We start from the raw sequence: 12,925 nt of genomic DNA, 5'->3' as shown, positions 1-12,925 counted from the left end.
TTTTTGAATAGGAAAGATAATTGGTTTACCAAATGATGTTGAATTTAATGACATGATGTTGAGGCGCATCTGTGAAGGCTGAAGTGCTCTATACATACTTACTATGAACTTCAACAACTGAACTGTCACCCCTGCAACCCTGACTCACTGTTGAACTATTTATCATTTGCTGTTCGGCATTAATGCACATATTTATCCTGTGTTTCAACATAGGTAAAATGAATGTTCATACTATTTTCTTCACATTCTAATCTATCCCCTGGAACCTCCTGTCATGAACTTCAAGTTACTCTGTCATAGTTTGCCTGCCTGATCACCCATTCTCAGGCATATGTGCCATTTTGAAAGTGCTGAGCAGGTTTTTAGAAGTCCTGTGTTAGTTAAGGAGTTGTAGAACTGGAAGGGACCTAAACATTAGCAACCTTGTTCATCACTCTTAACGGGTCTAAACTAATGGATTCTGTTTTTGTCAGGATATGCCCAGAGAAGATCACTTCATGTCTGCCTAGGGTTGTCACTTCTTAATAGTGCCTGAGCTGTCTTTCTCCCTTTCAGTATTTTATTAAATCCAGTTTGCTTTGGTAAACTCTTCTTGGATTACCTCTTATGCTGCAGTAAAATATGTTCCAAAAATATTTTTTATTAAAATGTGTGACTTTTACATTGTTCTTTTCAAACCATTTTCATATACACATACATGAATATTGATAGACCAGGATATACTGTCCTTTTAAATTTGAGAAATAAGGATGGTTCACAAGCATCTGATTTTTCCTTTCAGCTTTTACCATTTTATTTCTTAAGAAATAGAGTATTTTTACCTAGATGTCTGCCTTTTTCAAGTACAGTCATATCAGTATTCGTTGGCTTCAGAACTTCATACTTTGTACTGGTCTCATTTTGACAAGGAAAAATGTTTCAACACTTGGTGCTTGCTCAGGACTTGTCGCACGTGCTAGAACTTGTATAAGTCGGGACACCACCCTGCAGTGGTTCAGTACTCTTCACTTTGGGCACTTGTCACAAGTTCTGGAATGAATTTACAACAAGTACCAAGGTACCACTGCATATGTTTTTCTCCCCTTGAATGAGGGTGAATGCCAGAGTGTAATTCTTCTGAGCAAAAGAAGATGAGGAAAAACCTTGAATTAGAAGGCGTTGCTATGTGGAAAAACTGTTACATGCCAGAGTTAGTGGTAAAGCAGAGCACATTAAATTAAGATATAACAGAAGAAAGGTGATATTCTGTCAGGAGGAGGAGGCAAAGTATATCTACCTATGCCTCCATCTAAGAAGAAAGATAAAATTAATAAACTAGTTTATAGACCTATTTTAGCCTAGCAAGTTAAATGATAGATCTCAATTTATCTTTAATATTCTGGTACAACATTGAATCTTCTATAAGACGCTGTTAAATGTGTACACTTATAGTGCCTTACACTTTCCAGTTTTTGTACTTTCTTTACACTTTTCAGAGTTTCAATGTGACACACCACATTAATCTCACAATGACTTTGTGAAATAGGACAAGTGATAAATTTCCACTAAAGATGGAAAATGGGCAATGCTTCTGAGGGATGTTTTAAGGTTATATGGCAAGTTAGTTGGGTTAATGCTGCAATTTCAAGAAACTCACAGGGTAAATTAAATTAAAACCTTATTAGCATTAGGTCAGCCATCGAGGTCTGTGTATGAATTTTAAGAACATCAGTTATATTTTTATATCATCTTCACATCCCCACATCATGTAGATCATCAGCAAAGAGAAAGTTCTCAGGTAATGCTTGAACCAAACATAGAAAATAAGTTCTGGTTGTTGAGTTTTTAGGGTATTTTTAAATTTTTGAGCCATAGCTCTTCAGCTGATATTCTTATATTTTTGTAATACACAGGGGAGTATAGTAGAAAGAACAAGGGCCTCCATGTTTGAATCCTGCGGCTTACTAGCTTTTTTTATTTCGGACAAGTTACTAAATTCTGGATTCTTAACTACCTATATCTAAAATAGGATATTATTACCTCAGATTTGTAAAGATTGAATGCAGTATACATAAATCCTCAGTTTTCTTCCAGCCTTTCATTATTTATCCCTAAGAGAAGTAAAAATGAATTTTTAATCACATCTCTTCTTTCCCCCTGTGTTTATCCCATATTTAAGTAGCAGGGTATGATGGGTGACATCAGTGGACTCCCTCCTCTCCTTCACATTTTCCTTGTAATAGGGCTAATTATTAATCATTTGGCCTTTTTCATTTGTATTGTTTAGATGATGATATGCCAGTGGATTTGGGGGATTTTTAGCTAACATAGTGTCATTGTGCCTTGCCTTTCTTTCTTCCCCTTTCACAGAGGATCTTCAAATGCTTCCTTAAAGGAAGAAGAATATAAAGAACCTCTGGTCTTCCATTCTGGAGATCACTACCCCTTATCTGATGGAGATTGGTCCCCTTTGGACAAGTAAGTATTTTCTAAATTTCTCAGTTTCTTAAAGGAAAGATATATTAAGTAACTTTCTGTTATTGGACAGCAACAGTATTTCCCATTACTTTCATTCTGTGAGACACTGAATGAATATGAATATGGACTTTTTCTTTCAATAATTACTGTGTTCCTAACCTTGATCTAACTTACTGTCACTGTGTTGGCCACCATACATCAGTTCTTAAGTTCTACTCTTTTAGTGTCAACTATTAACTAACTGTACTGTGGATAACATCATGAAGAAACATGCAGTCACACTTTGTTCTGTGTTCAAATCCAGTTTCCTTCTTGTAGTAGTGTTAATTTAATACATCTTTCCATGCATTTCCTCTCTTGTAAAATTACCTTTCTTATTAGTCTCTCGTGAGAATTAAATAGGATGATGCACAGAAAATGTTTACAGAGGACCCAGCAAATCCACCATAAACTACTAGTCGGCATTGTTTTTATTATTACTAAAAAACTCAAGAAATAACATTTTCTGTAGTAGAATCTTTATATCTGCAGGATACAGTCAATACTTTCAAACTTAACATTTCTTTCAATCTGTCAAGCTCAGCAACACTGAAGTTCTCAACTTTAAAGTCATTTCATTTCTTTGTACTGTGTTTGCAGCCCGTATTCCCAGCAGCATGCCCAAAGAGCGATTCAGAGCTGGAGGTGAAACCCACCGAGAGCCTGCTCAGGTCCGAGTCGCACATGGAGTGGACGTGGGCGGGTTCCCAGAGTCCACCAAGGTACTCGGGTTTACTTGCCTACAAAGTGTGTTCATCATCTGTGAGTAAAAGGGTGATTACCTGACCGAGCCCATCTGAACATAATGATGCTGGTGCCCTCATGGCGGTCACATAAGTCAGTTCACAGATAACATTTTTCAAGTTTGCACTGTTTACAACAACAGGAATCTAGCATATTTTCTGTGTTTCTATTTAGTCAGTAGTGTTGATTGTTAATTAACACTACAGTAAAGAAAAGTTTAAAGGTACCTAAAGGAAACTAAAATCTTCCACACTGAAATTTAAGTAAATAAGCAAATTGATTGTGAAAGCTGTTTTTTGACAACTTACAATGAAAGAAGAAAGCATTGGAAAGATGTCTTACTTATTTATTCATATATTGAGACTTTTAATTTTATTCTGTGTGTATGAATTAACCCAACTTTAAGTTTTTTTAAACTTACTTTACAGTTGATATTCATTATATGTTAGTTTTAGGTGTACAAACTAGTGATTGAACATTTTTATATATACCTTATAAAGTGACCAATACAGTAACTCTAATCATCTGTCACCATACTCGTTATTATAATATTGACTCTATTCCCTGTTCTGTACATTATATCCCCATGACTTTTTTTGTAACTGGCATTTGTACTTTCTTAATTCCCTTCCCCTTTTTGCCCCAGTCCCCCAGCCTCCTTCCCTTTGGCAACCATCAGTTTGTTTTCTGTATCTATGAGTTTGTTCTGTTCATTTTCTTTGTTCATCTTATTTTATAGGTTACACATATAAGTTAAACTCATATGGTGTTTATATCTCTCTCTAAAGAGAAAATATTTTAGACCTGTAGTTTTTTTTTTAAATATACCTTTTGCTTTTACATGTGATTACATTGGAGACTTCACCTGCCCACTTTACTCTCTTTTAAATTGAGGTAATATCGATTTATAACAATGGATTTCACGTGTACAGCATTATAGTTCACATCTTACATTGTTTTAACAGAACCTGGAGAGAGTCAAAGCAGGGCTTAACTTTCCTATAGCATTCAAGTTTTCTCCCTGAAATGAATGTTCTCCCTCTTAGTATCTTAAAAATCATCATTTATTTCCTTAGTCTTCTCCAGTGTTGAACTCTTCATAGAACAATTATAAAATATACCATTTATAAATATGATGTTGGAACAAAATACAGTTATTAGTTTTTCCTACTTTTTTAATATGAAATATTTCACACATACAAAATAATGTATTTACTGAATGTGGTGTTTAAATAAAATGAGTACATTTATCTGCATCCAGCTTAAGAAATCAACTAAACCAAATACCTTTGAAAGCAGTTTAACTTTTAAACAATTCCATTTTTTTAGGTCAGCAAAAGATGAGAGATCTGACCATCATCCTAGGACAGCTACAATTACACCATCCAGAAAATACGCATTTTCGGGTAATTCCCAGTGAGGACCACCTCATAAGTGAAGTTGAGAAGGATGCATCCATGGGAGAAACGGTCTGTACCGTAGTGAAAACTAACCCAGAGCCCTGTGTAAGCAGCTGAGCGATGCAGCTTGCGCTGCAGAACTTCTTGAGCTCCCCTCGAGCCTCAGATTTCATCTGTGTTCGATGCAGAGCACCTTCCTAACCCATCGTTAGTGGAGGCTCCCTCAGAATCAAAACCAGCAGCTAAAGTAGACTCGCCATCAAAGAAGAAAGGTAATCTTTTTAATTTGGCATCATGTACTCCAAATTAGATGGTAAATATCTCAGTGTTTCATATACTATGTGATGGTTACCTTTATATTTGTGTTCCATGATCAGAACCAAGTAGGATTACTTGTTTTTATAAGGCTTCCCCATCGCATTACAGTATCCACTGGAGCAGGACTCTGATTTTCTCCCTGCTCTCTCCCAACTGTTTCTGCACAGTAGGACCATGAGAAGCACTCACTGAAAAAAAAATATTTAAGTAAGTTAATGAGTAAAATTAACCACTTTATCGACTAGATATGTCAATAAAAGCAAAGTGAAATACAAACAATTGTTTAAAAAAATTATAATAGAAAAATATTTCACCTAAAACATGTGATTAGTTGAGGCCAAAATACTTTTTTCCCAGTAGTATCAGGTGTGTAGATAAATGCACATTAATTATTAGCATGTGTTCTCTTTCTTTGATTATTCCCTCTGAAACAGAAGATAGGGTCCCAGTGCTTGCTTGACAGCTGTATCTTACTTTCAGAATACAGGTTTAATAAACCAGAATATTCTCCTAGTTAAAAATATAAAGTTATTTATTGATATTGGTACATGCAATAAGAGCCAAAACACACTATCTGAAAAGTGATAGACACACTAGCCTTGGATCCTATTTTTAGGGAAGTAAATACCTTCCCTAAAAATACTCATTGTCACATATAGCCAAATATCTACTTCCATTTTAAAAATTTAACACCAAAGGATAGATAATCACAAACTGACTTAATAAAAATGTTCACTACAAGTATGGACCTTCAGGGTCACTCAGAAATAACTTAAAATAAAAGGATTTGTGGCCAAGTGTGATTATCCAGCTGATGATCCAGCTTAATGTGGCACCTTACTCTTCCATAGATCAGCAGTTCTCAAACCCAAAGCCCCTAACCATGTGTTCTACTTGGTGAAATGTTAAAGGGGGGAATCTATTTTACAGGGTAAATGTTTTGTTTAGGAAATTCTGACCACCTCACCCTTAGCACATAGTGTAGGAACTGACTGCAGTTAAGATACAGAGTGGTTTCCATCCTTCATTTGGCCTCATTCTCCCCACCCCCAACCTTTTATTTGAAAAGTTTTGTGCACATTGGCACACTGACTCTCACTCTCTTTATCACTGTCTTTTTGTCTCTTCACTCACACACATAAAGTTTTTTTATTGTTTTAAGCTATTTGGAAACCAGTTTCAGGTATTATATGTCATTTCACTTTAAATACTCCAATATACACTTTCTTTTTTAATTGAATTTATTAGGGTGACATTGGTTAATGAAATTATATAGGTTTCAGGCATACAATTCTATAATACATCAACGTATATTGTACTATGTGTTCACCACCCAAGAAGATACACTTTCTAAGAATAAGAAGATTCTCAAGATCTCTACCTAACCATGGTACAGTTGTCATGTTGAGGAACCATATTCGTATTTTCCTAAATGCGCCAAGAATAGTTTTCTGATTGCTTTTTTCCCCCAAACCAAGACCTCATCAAAGTTCATATTGCATTTTTATTTAGAATACCCCCTACACACATACACACTTCTCCACCTTTTTCCTCTACACTCATGATATTGACCTTGTGAAGAGCCCAGCCAATTGTCTGGTATACTTTCTTACATTGTGGATGTATACAATTGTTTTCTTTTTCCAAGGTCACATCCTCATATTTCCTTCAACTAGAAGTTAGCTCTCTCCATTAGAAATGTTAATGTGAGTTGCACATATAATTTTGTCTTCTCACAAATTTAAAAAGTAAACAGTGAAATTGAATTTAGTAGTATTCTATTTAAACCAGTTAAAACCAGCTTATTATAAATTTAACATGTAATAATATAATAAAAATTATTGAGATTTAGATTTTTATAAAGTAAGTGTTAGAAATCTGGTGTGTTTTCTGCATTTCTTAAACACATTTTACATACCTCACACCAAACTAGGTCAGTCCAAGTTCTCAGTGGCCACATGTGGTTGGTGGCTACTGTAGTCAGCAATACTGACCTAGAGACTTAATTAGATTTGGGTTACCTATGTTTATTTTTGAATTGAAGATTACTTTATGGGATATATTGAGTACTTAATAGTATATCTCATAATGTCTCACTATTAGTGATATTAAATGTAATCACTTATTTATGGTATTGTGGCCAGATTTATTTGTTGTAAAAGATTTTTGTCCTTTGCAATTAGAAGTTATGTTTTAGCACCATGTGAATGTCCTGTTCCCTCAAAACCTTTACTTCATGTTTTTAGAATATAATGTCTTCTTTCTTAATGCCAGTGATTTCATCAAGTTTGGTCATGCTTGTACTATAATTGTAAAAAATACTTAATCAAATATAAATTATTTTAGGGCTAGGATTATTCATGTAACAACAAATGAAGAGTGAATAAGTATATGTTTATTGAGTAGCTATTCTGTGTGTAACACTGAATTTCACCTCTATAGGCGTAGATGTTTGAGAACCAACACAAGTGAAAAGGTTGTTTGACACTTTTAAAAATAAAGCCCAATTCAAATCATGTCAGTTTGGCAAACCTTTATTTTCTTGTAGAGTCATAGTGAAGAATAACTAAGTTCTTATCTCAGATGTGTTTTTTTTTTTTTTTTTTTTTTATTAAAAAAACAGGTGTCCACAAGAGAAGCCAACACCAGGACCTGATGATATTTACCTAGATGACTTAAAGGCTCTAGAACCTGAAGTCGCAGCTCTCTATTTCCCTAAAAGGTAGTGTATTCCTTGTATATTAAAGGGTGTGAACAGCCTGCAATAGTCTAGCTATTTCTAGAGCAAAATGTTTGAGAAAAAGGAGCAAGATGATGATGTCCTTTAGCTATATTAGATGATTGCTTCAGAATTAGAAGATTCAGAAATTGTGCATGTTGTTTCAACTGCAGTGATTTGAAACTAACACATATTTTTATGAAGAAATTTTTAATGCAACAAAAGTAGTACACTAGTTAACCTACATGAGTGTATACCAAGGATACGACTTCAGATTAGCACTATTATAGTCATTAAGCAAATTCAGCATGCTTAAAAAAATTTATCAGCATTTGTCTCATTTATTATGTGTTTTAAAGGTACTGAAAAATATTCTAACAAAGAATGCCTTCACTCCCTCAATGAGTCTGAGCTCCCAGGCTTTTCTGAAGTTGAGCCTGGGTGTGGTGAGGCGCCATTCCAGATGGTCTGTACGCCCCATGTTTTTTAGAACTCTCACCTCTTGTTCCTCTTGTTCCCTCCCCCTCACGATTTTCCTCTTCACTGACTCTAAAACCTCAGATAGGATATACTTGTACTGTTTTCCCAAGTTCATTTTCATTCTTAGAGAAATTCCATTTCGATATACTTTGTGACTACAAAGAAAACAATTTTCCCTGTGGAAAGTATGACTTGAATATACTTAATCATAGGCATATATAATTAAATACTTTTCATTGTTTGAAAACATTGTTTTTATTTAAAGTAGAAAGATGGGATTGATATGAAGATATTTAAGTTTTTTATAGATATTTTTAAAAGGTCTTTAAAATCTTTCCTACTACCTGCCTAAGTTTGTCTCAAATATTTATGAATTTTTAAGGTGAGAAAACAAACTCCATTTTTTTCTTCAATAAGAAACTTAAAATGTAAGCTGTTTTAGAATTATCACTTTTTTTTTCAGATTCTCAGCCCTTGGTCATTTACTTACATCGGAGTCCTAAGATAGATTTCTTAGTTTTCCTTTTAAAAGTAGGGAAAGTGACTAAAGCAATGGGACCCTACTGTGCACTGTTGTAATTTTACTCTTTAGGATCATTGCTAATCACCAGGTAAGCTGCCTTACCTCATGAACAGATTTCTTGAGAAATTTTATACATACGTAAAGATAGTGAAAATCTTGTAATGCTTACAAGCATGTGTTTTGTTACAGTTGTGTTCATTGTCTGTAACTATCCAGTATTTATAATTAAACTTAAATCACATCACCCTTGTGGATTTGGTGACTTGGAGAGTCAGATGGTGTCTTCCCTGTACTGGTTAGAGTGACACTAGCTGCTCTGATAAAACTCAAGACCTCAGTGGCCTACCCCATGTGATAATACAGTTGACTCTTGAACTGTGTGGGCGAGTGAGGGCACTCCCCCTCATGCAGTTGAAAATCCACATACAACTTTTGACTTCCCCAAACTTAACTACAGCCATCCCCTCCATAGGGCATCGATTCCAAGACGTAACACAGATACCAAAATCTGCAGATGCCCAAGTCCCTTATATAAGATGGTGTAGAACTGTGCATACAGTCAGCTCTCCATACCCCAGAAAATACTGTTTTTAATCCATGGTTGGTTGAATCCATGGATGTGAAACCCAGGGATATGAAAGGCTGACTGTCTATTGGGAAAAATCAGTGTATGAGTGTATCTGCATAGTTCATACCCATGTTGTTCAAGGGTCAACTCTATTCCAATGCTGCTGTTTGGTGGTAGGCCTTGCACACAGCGATTCAGGAGCACAAACCCCTTCCATCTTGAGATTCTACCATGCCCCACCATCCCCTTAGGGCCTCACCAGGGAAAGGAGAGAGGATCACATTGGGTAATTTTCGGGTGCCAGGCTTGGAAGGGCACAGCCCACCCCTTCTTGCCACATCAACAACTGAGTCATCTGGTCACATGGCTGCACCTAATTATAAAGGGATCTAGCGTGTTGCGTGTGATAGGAAATGCTGTTTGTTTTACCTTAGTCCCAGCATAGTAGTAGGCTTTGCTGCCTTATATGGGCTTTGATTTTTCACCTTTTGCAGTGAAGAGAACATTGAGTTAACTTCAAGTATTGTAATATGGCTGTACATTGCTATTAAAACAACATTTCCAAAAACCTAAATCTTCTGTTGGTTCAAATGCAAAACCAGCATTTTGAAACTTTCTAGTTAATGATATATATGTATTCTGCTGCCATCTACTGCTCAAATTTGAGATTTTTTCTGAACATCTTAAACTATAGTGGATTGCATATATTGGTCACATTCATTAACTGTATCGCCTTTCTGAATAAAAGAAAAGATTTGAAAATTCTAGAACAATAAATGTGACATTATTCATTCAAAGGGTATAGAGGCATTTAAGCATTCATGACTAATAAACTTTAAGGTGTTGATTCCTTGTTCTTTTTTCTCTCAAATTGTTCTGTTACAAAGCTTTTCTTAGAATTACCTTCTAAAAACCTGACTTCTGTGCCTTATCATCTAGAAAAGTGAAAAAAATTTATTTCTGGCCTTTACTCTAACAGTCCATTTTTAGTTTATTTCTTAATACATTTCTTTCTGTGGTGGGTCTAGCCTCCTGAGAATTTTCTCTTACTTAATATCTGTGTTTTATTTGTGGGAGTAACAGATCAATTTAGAAAAGCCTTGTTTTTAAAATAATACAGCCTTTTTAATTTTCTACAGGATATATATAGTACTACAGCATTTTCTAGGAAGTTAGGATGAAAAGTTTTCCAAATCAGATTATTTTTAATTACCCTGTCATTTTCATCACAGAAATATAAATAAATGCTTAAAACTCTTTTACTCTTTTAATTAGGATCAGAAAGGCTGTGGTTGAACTGTTTGTGTTTTTGTGAATAACTCTAGAGCAATTTTGTGACATTCACTGCATTCACGGTTACTTCCTTAGTAGTGCTAATAGGTTATTTTTAATATTGTTATGACATGATTCTAAGCTATGGGAAATGTTCTGTCTGATTGTAGATCAGTCTGTTATTTTAAATGGGATTTGTTACTGGTTTAAGCCCTCAGAGAACCATGTAGTACGCTAGGAATACAAGAAGTTGTAATAAAGCAAATCCTTTTGTCCCTGTCCCCTGCCTGCAGTGAATCAGATCCTGGCTCCAGGCAGTGGCCCGAATCTGACACGCTCTCTGGCTCCCAGTCCCCACAGTCCGTGGGAAGTGCGGCTGCTGATAGTGGCACTGAGTGCCTCTCGGATTCTGCCATGGACTTGCCTGATGTCACCCTCTCCCTTTGTGGGGGCCTCAGTGAGAATGGAGAAATTTCTAAAGGTACGCTGGGCAGTCATGCTATGACTTCACTTTGAAAAAAGCAGCTTGGTCATCATTTGATTGAAAACCTGCTGTCGAGCCATTTCAGGTATTAAATTCTTCAATGATTTTGAGCAGGTAACAGGTGTCTCTTTTTAATGTAAGACCCTTAGCCCCTCACTTAAAATCCCTCATGTGGGATGACACTTCACATAAATGGCTTAGGTGGGGAGTGTGCCTTGAAAGCTCTCACTTCACATTAAGAGAGTGAGAAGTCTTGGGCTACTCTGTTTGCGAGCAGCCAGGGTCAGCTCAGGCCAAGTCAGTTTTCTCATCTGTAAAGTTGTTGAAATATCTGTGGGACTGGGGCCCATCTTTCCTCCTGGAAAGCACTGAGCGTTGAATATGAAAGCAGAGCTTGACGTTGTCAAAAATGGATTGTTCGCTGAGTAAAGGAATGGTCCTTTGGCAGAAAGTAGAAGGGATTACTTTCTTTCTCAGTCTTGAGAGTTGGCTCAGGAGCATTAAGTCACTCAAGAGGGAGGGAGGAAGAAGCTTAGCAGAGGTAGGTTGGCATCTCTGATGTGGGCCGAGCACTGTGTGTGCATCTGTCCCAAGTTCTTCAGCCATTTTGTTCTTCCTTTGTAAACTAAGTTCTTCTTAGTATTTTTTCAACTTGGCTGGTGGCCTTTGATTTTCCTCTAAGGAAAGATTTTCATTCCATGACTAGCATCATCTAGTCAAAAGACATCTCTGTTACCCTCAGAGAATCTGAAAGCTTGCTTATGGCAGACTGGGCGCACCTGAGCCTAAACTGTGTAGCCTAAATATTTTTCTTTTAAGGTCATAGGGTGCTTAGTATACCTCTTTTTTTCTCCATCTCTTAATTCCATTCTTTTGTTTTATTTCTTGCAAGAAATTAAGAGTGTGTTATAGCCAATGGTTTTTTCCAGGGAACGAAATTAAGAAGGTCACATTGTTGTAATCCTCATAAGCCTTCCCTTAAAAAAATACAAGGAGTGGGGAATGGAAAATTTAGTTTATATAAACTATAAAATTTACACTGTGTAAAAGGTAGATTTTTGTCTTCAGAGCATGCAGAAATGACAGGTAAAAGTAATATACAGATTACCAGGTGGAAAATTTCTGTTAGCATAGATCTGCTACAGTACAGATTTAAGAACAGGGCACAAAAATTTATGCAAAAACCTCATTCATTCTGCAGGAACTTGGGATTTATTTCTCGACAGACCCAAAGCCAAATTTTGATGTGTGTGTTTTTCTCTAAGCAGTGTAAATTTTTTTTTTGTCTAATGTAGTATGCACTTCAATCTGTAAGACCCCCATAAAGATTCCTCAGTTATGCAGTTGCCTACCAGTAAAGAGTTTCTCCTTTTGATAAGAATGAAACTTTCGGTTTTCATTAGTTATAGAGTGTGTTTCTGTGTGTGTTTTCCGTGTCTGTCTGGCCATACCTGTAATTTATTTTTCTAAGTCTCTGGCATATCTCGTTTCTCCTGTTTTTTCATTTTTACCTGGGGGAGGAGTGGTAGACAAGGGAAAGGATAGAAGTATTCTTGTCCTGGGGAAAAACCTTATTTATTTTATTTAAGGGTTGTTTGGGGAATTTATATAATTATTTTATATTGCAGAAAAGTTCATGGAGCATATCATTACTTACCATGAATTTGCGGAAAACCCTGGACTTATAGACAATCCTAACCTTGTAATACGGATATATAACCGGTAAATATTCTTGCTTTTGTAATTGTTAAATACTCTTGCAGGGTTTTTTTCCAAGTGATCTTTTTAACTATTACAGTATTTCTTGCTATAGAATATGTCATTTTGTATAAATGAGCTAATGGGCAATAACTTTACAATGAAAGTGAAGCATTTAAAGTTTCATTTTTAAGTGAGGTATTAAAATGTTACTCTGTTTGGT

General features: G+C 35.7%; 1 protein-coding gene across 1 annotated transcript in view; it reads left to right on the top strand.

Moving 5' to 3' along the window:
- Positions 1-12,925, top strand: part of LPIN2 (lipin 2) — a 65,502-nt gene that overhangs the window by 42,088 nt on the left and 10,489 nt on the right. Inside the window, 11 exon segments of the mRNA XM_036009253.1 lie at positions 2,350-2,457; position 2,682; positions 3,097-3,218; positions 4,570-4,627; positions 4,629-4,728; positions 4,731-4,787; positions 4,790-4,912; positions 7,582-7,602; positions 7,605-7,680; positions 10,814-11,001; positions 12,633-12,726. Coding sequence (XP_035865146.1) covers positions 2,350-2,457; position 2,682; positions 3,097-3,218; positions 4,570-4,627; positions 4,629-4,728; positions 4,731-4,787; positions 4,790-4,912; positions 7,582-7,602; positions 7,605-7,680; positions 10,814-11,001; positions 12,633-12,726 — 948 coding nt within the window.

This window comes from Phyllostomus discolor, chromosome 9 (genome assembly GCF_004126475.2).
Source record: "Phyllostomus discolor isolate MPI-MPIP mPhyDis1 chromosome 9, mPhyDis1.pri.v3, whole genome shotgun sequence".
Classification (NCBI taxonomy): domain Eukaryota; kingdom Metazoa; phylum Chordata; class Mammalia; order Chiroptera; family Phyllostomidae; genus Phyllostomus; species Phyllostomus discolor.
Note: the sequence above shows the minus strand (reverse complement) of the source record. Positions and strands in the feature narration are given on the sequence as shown.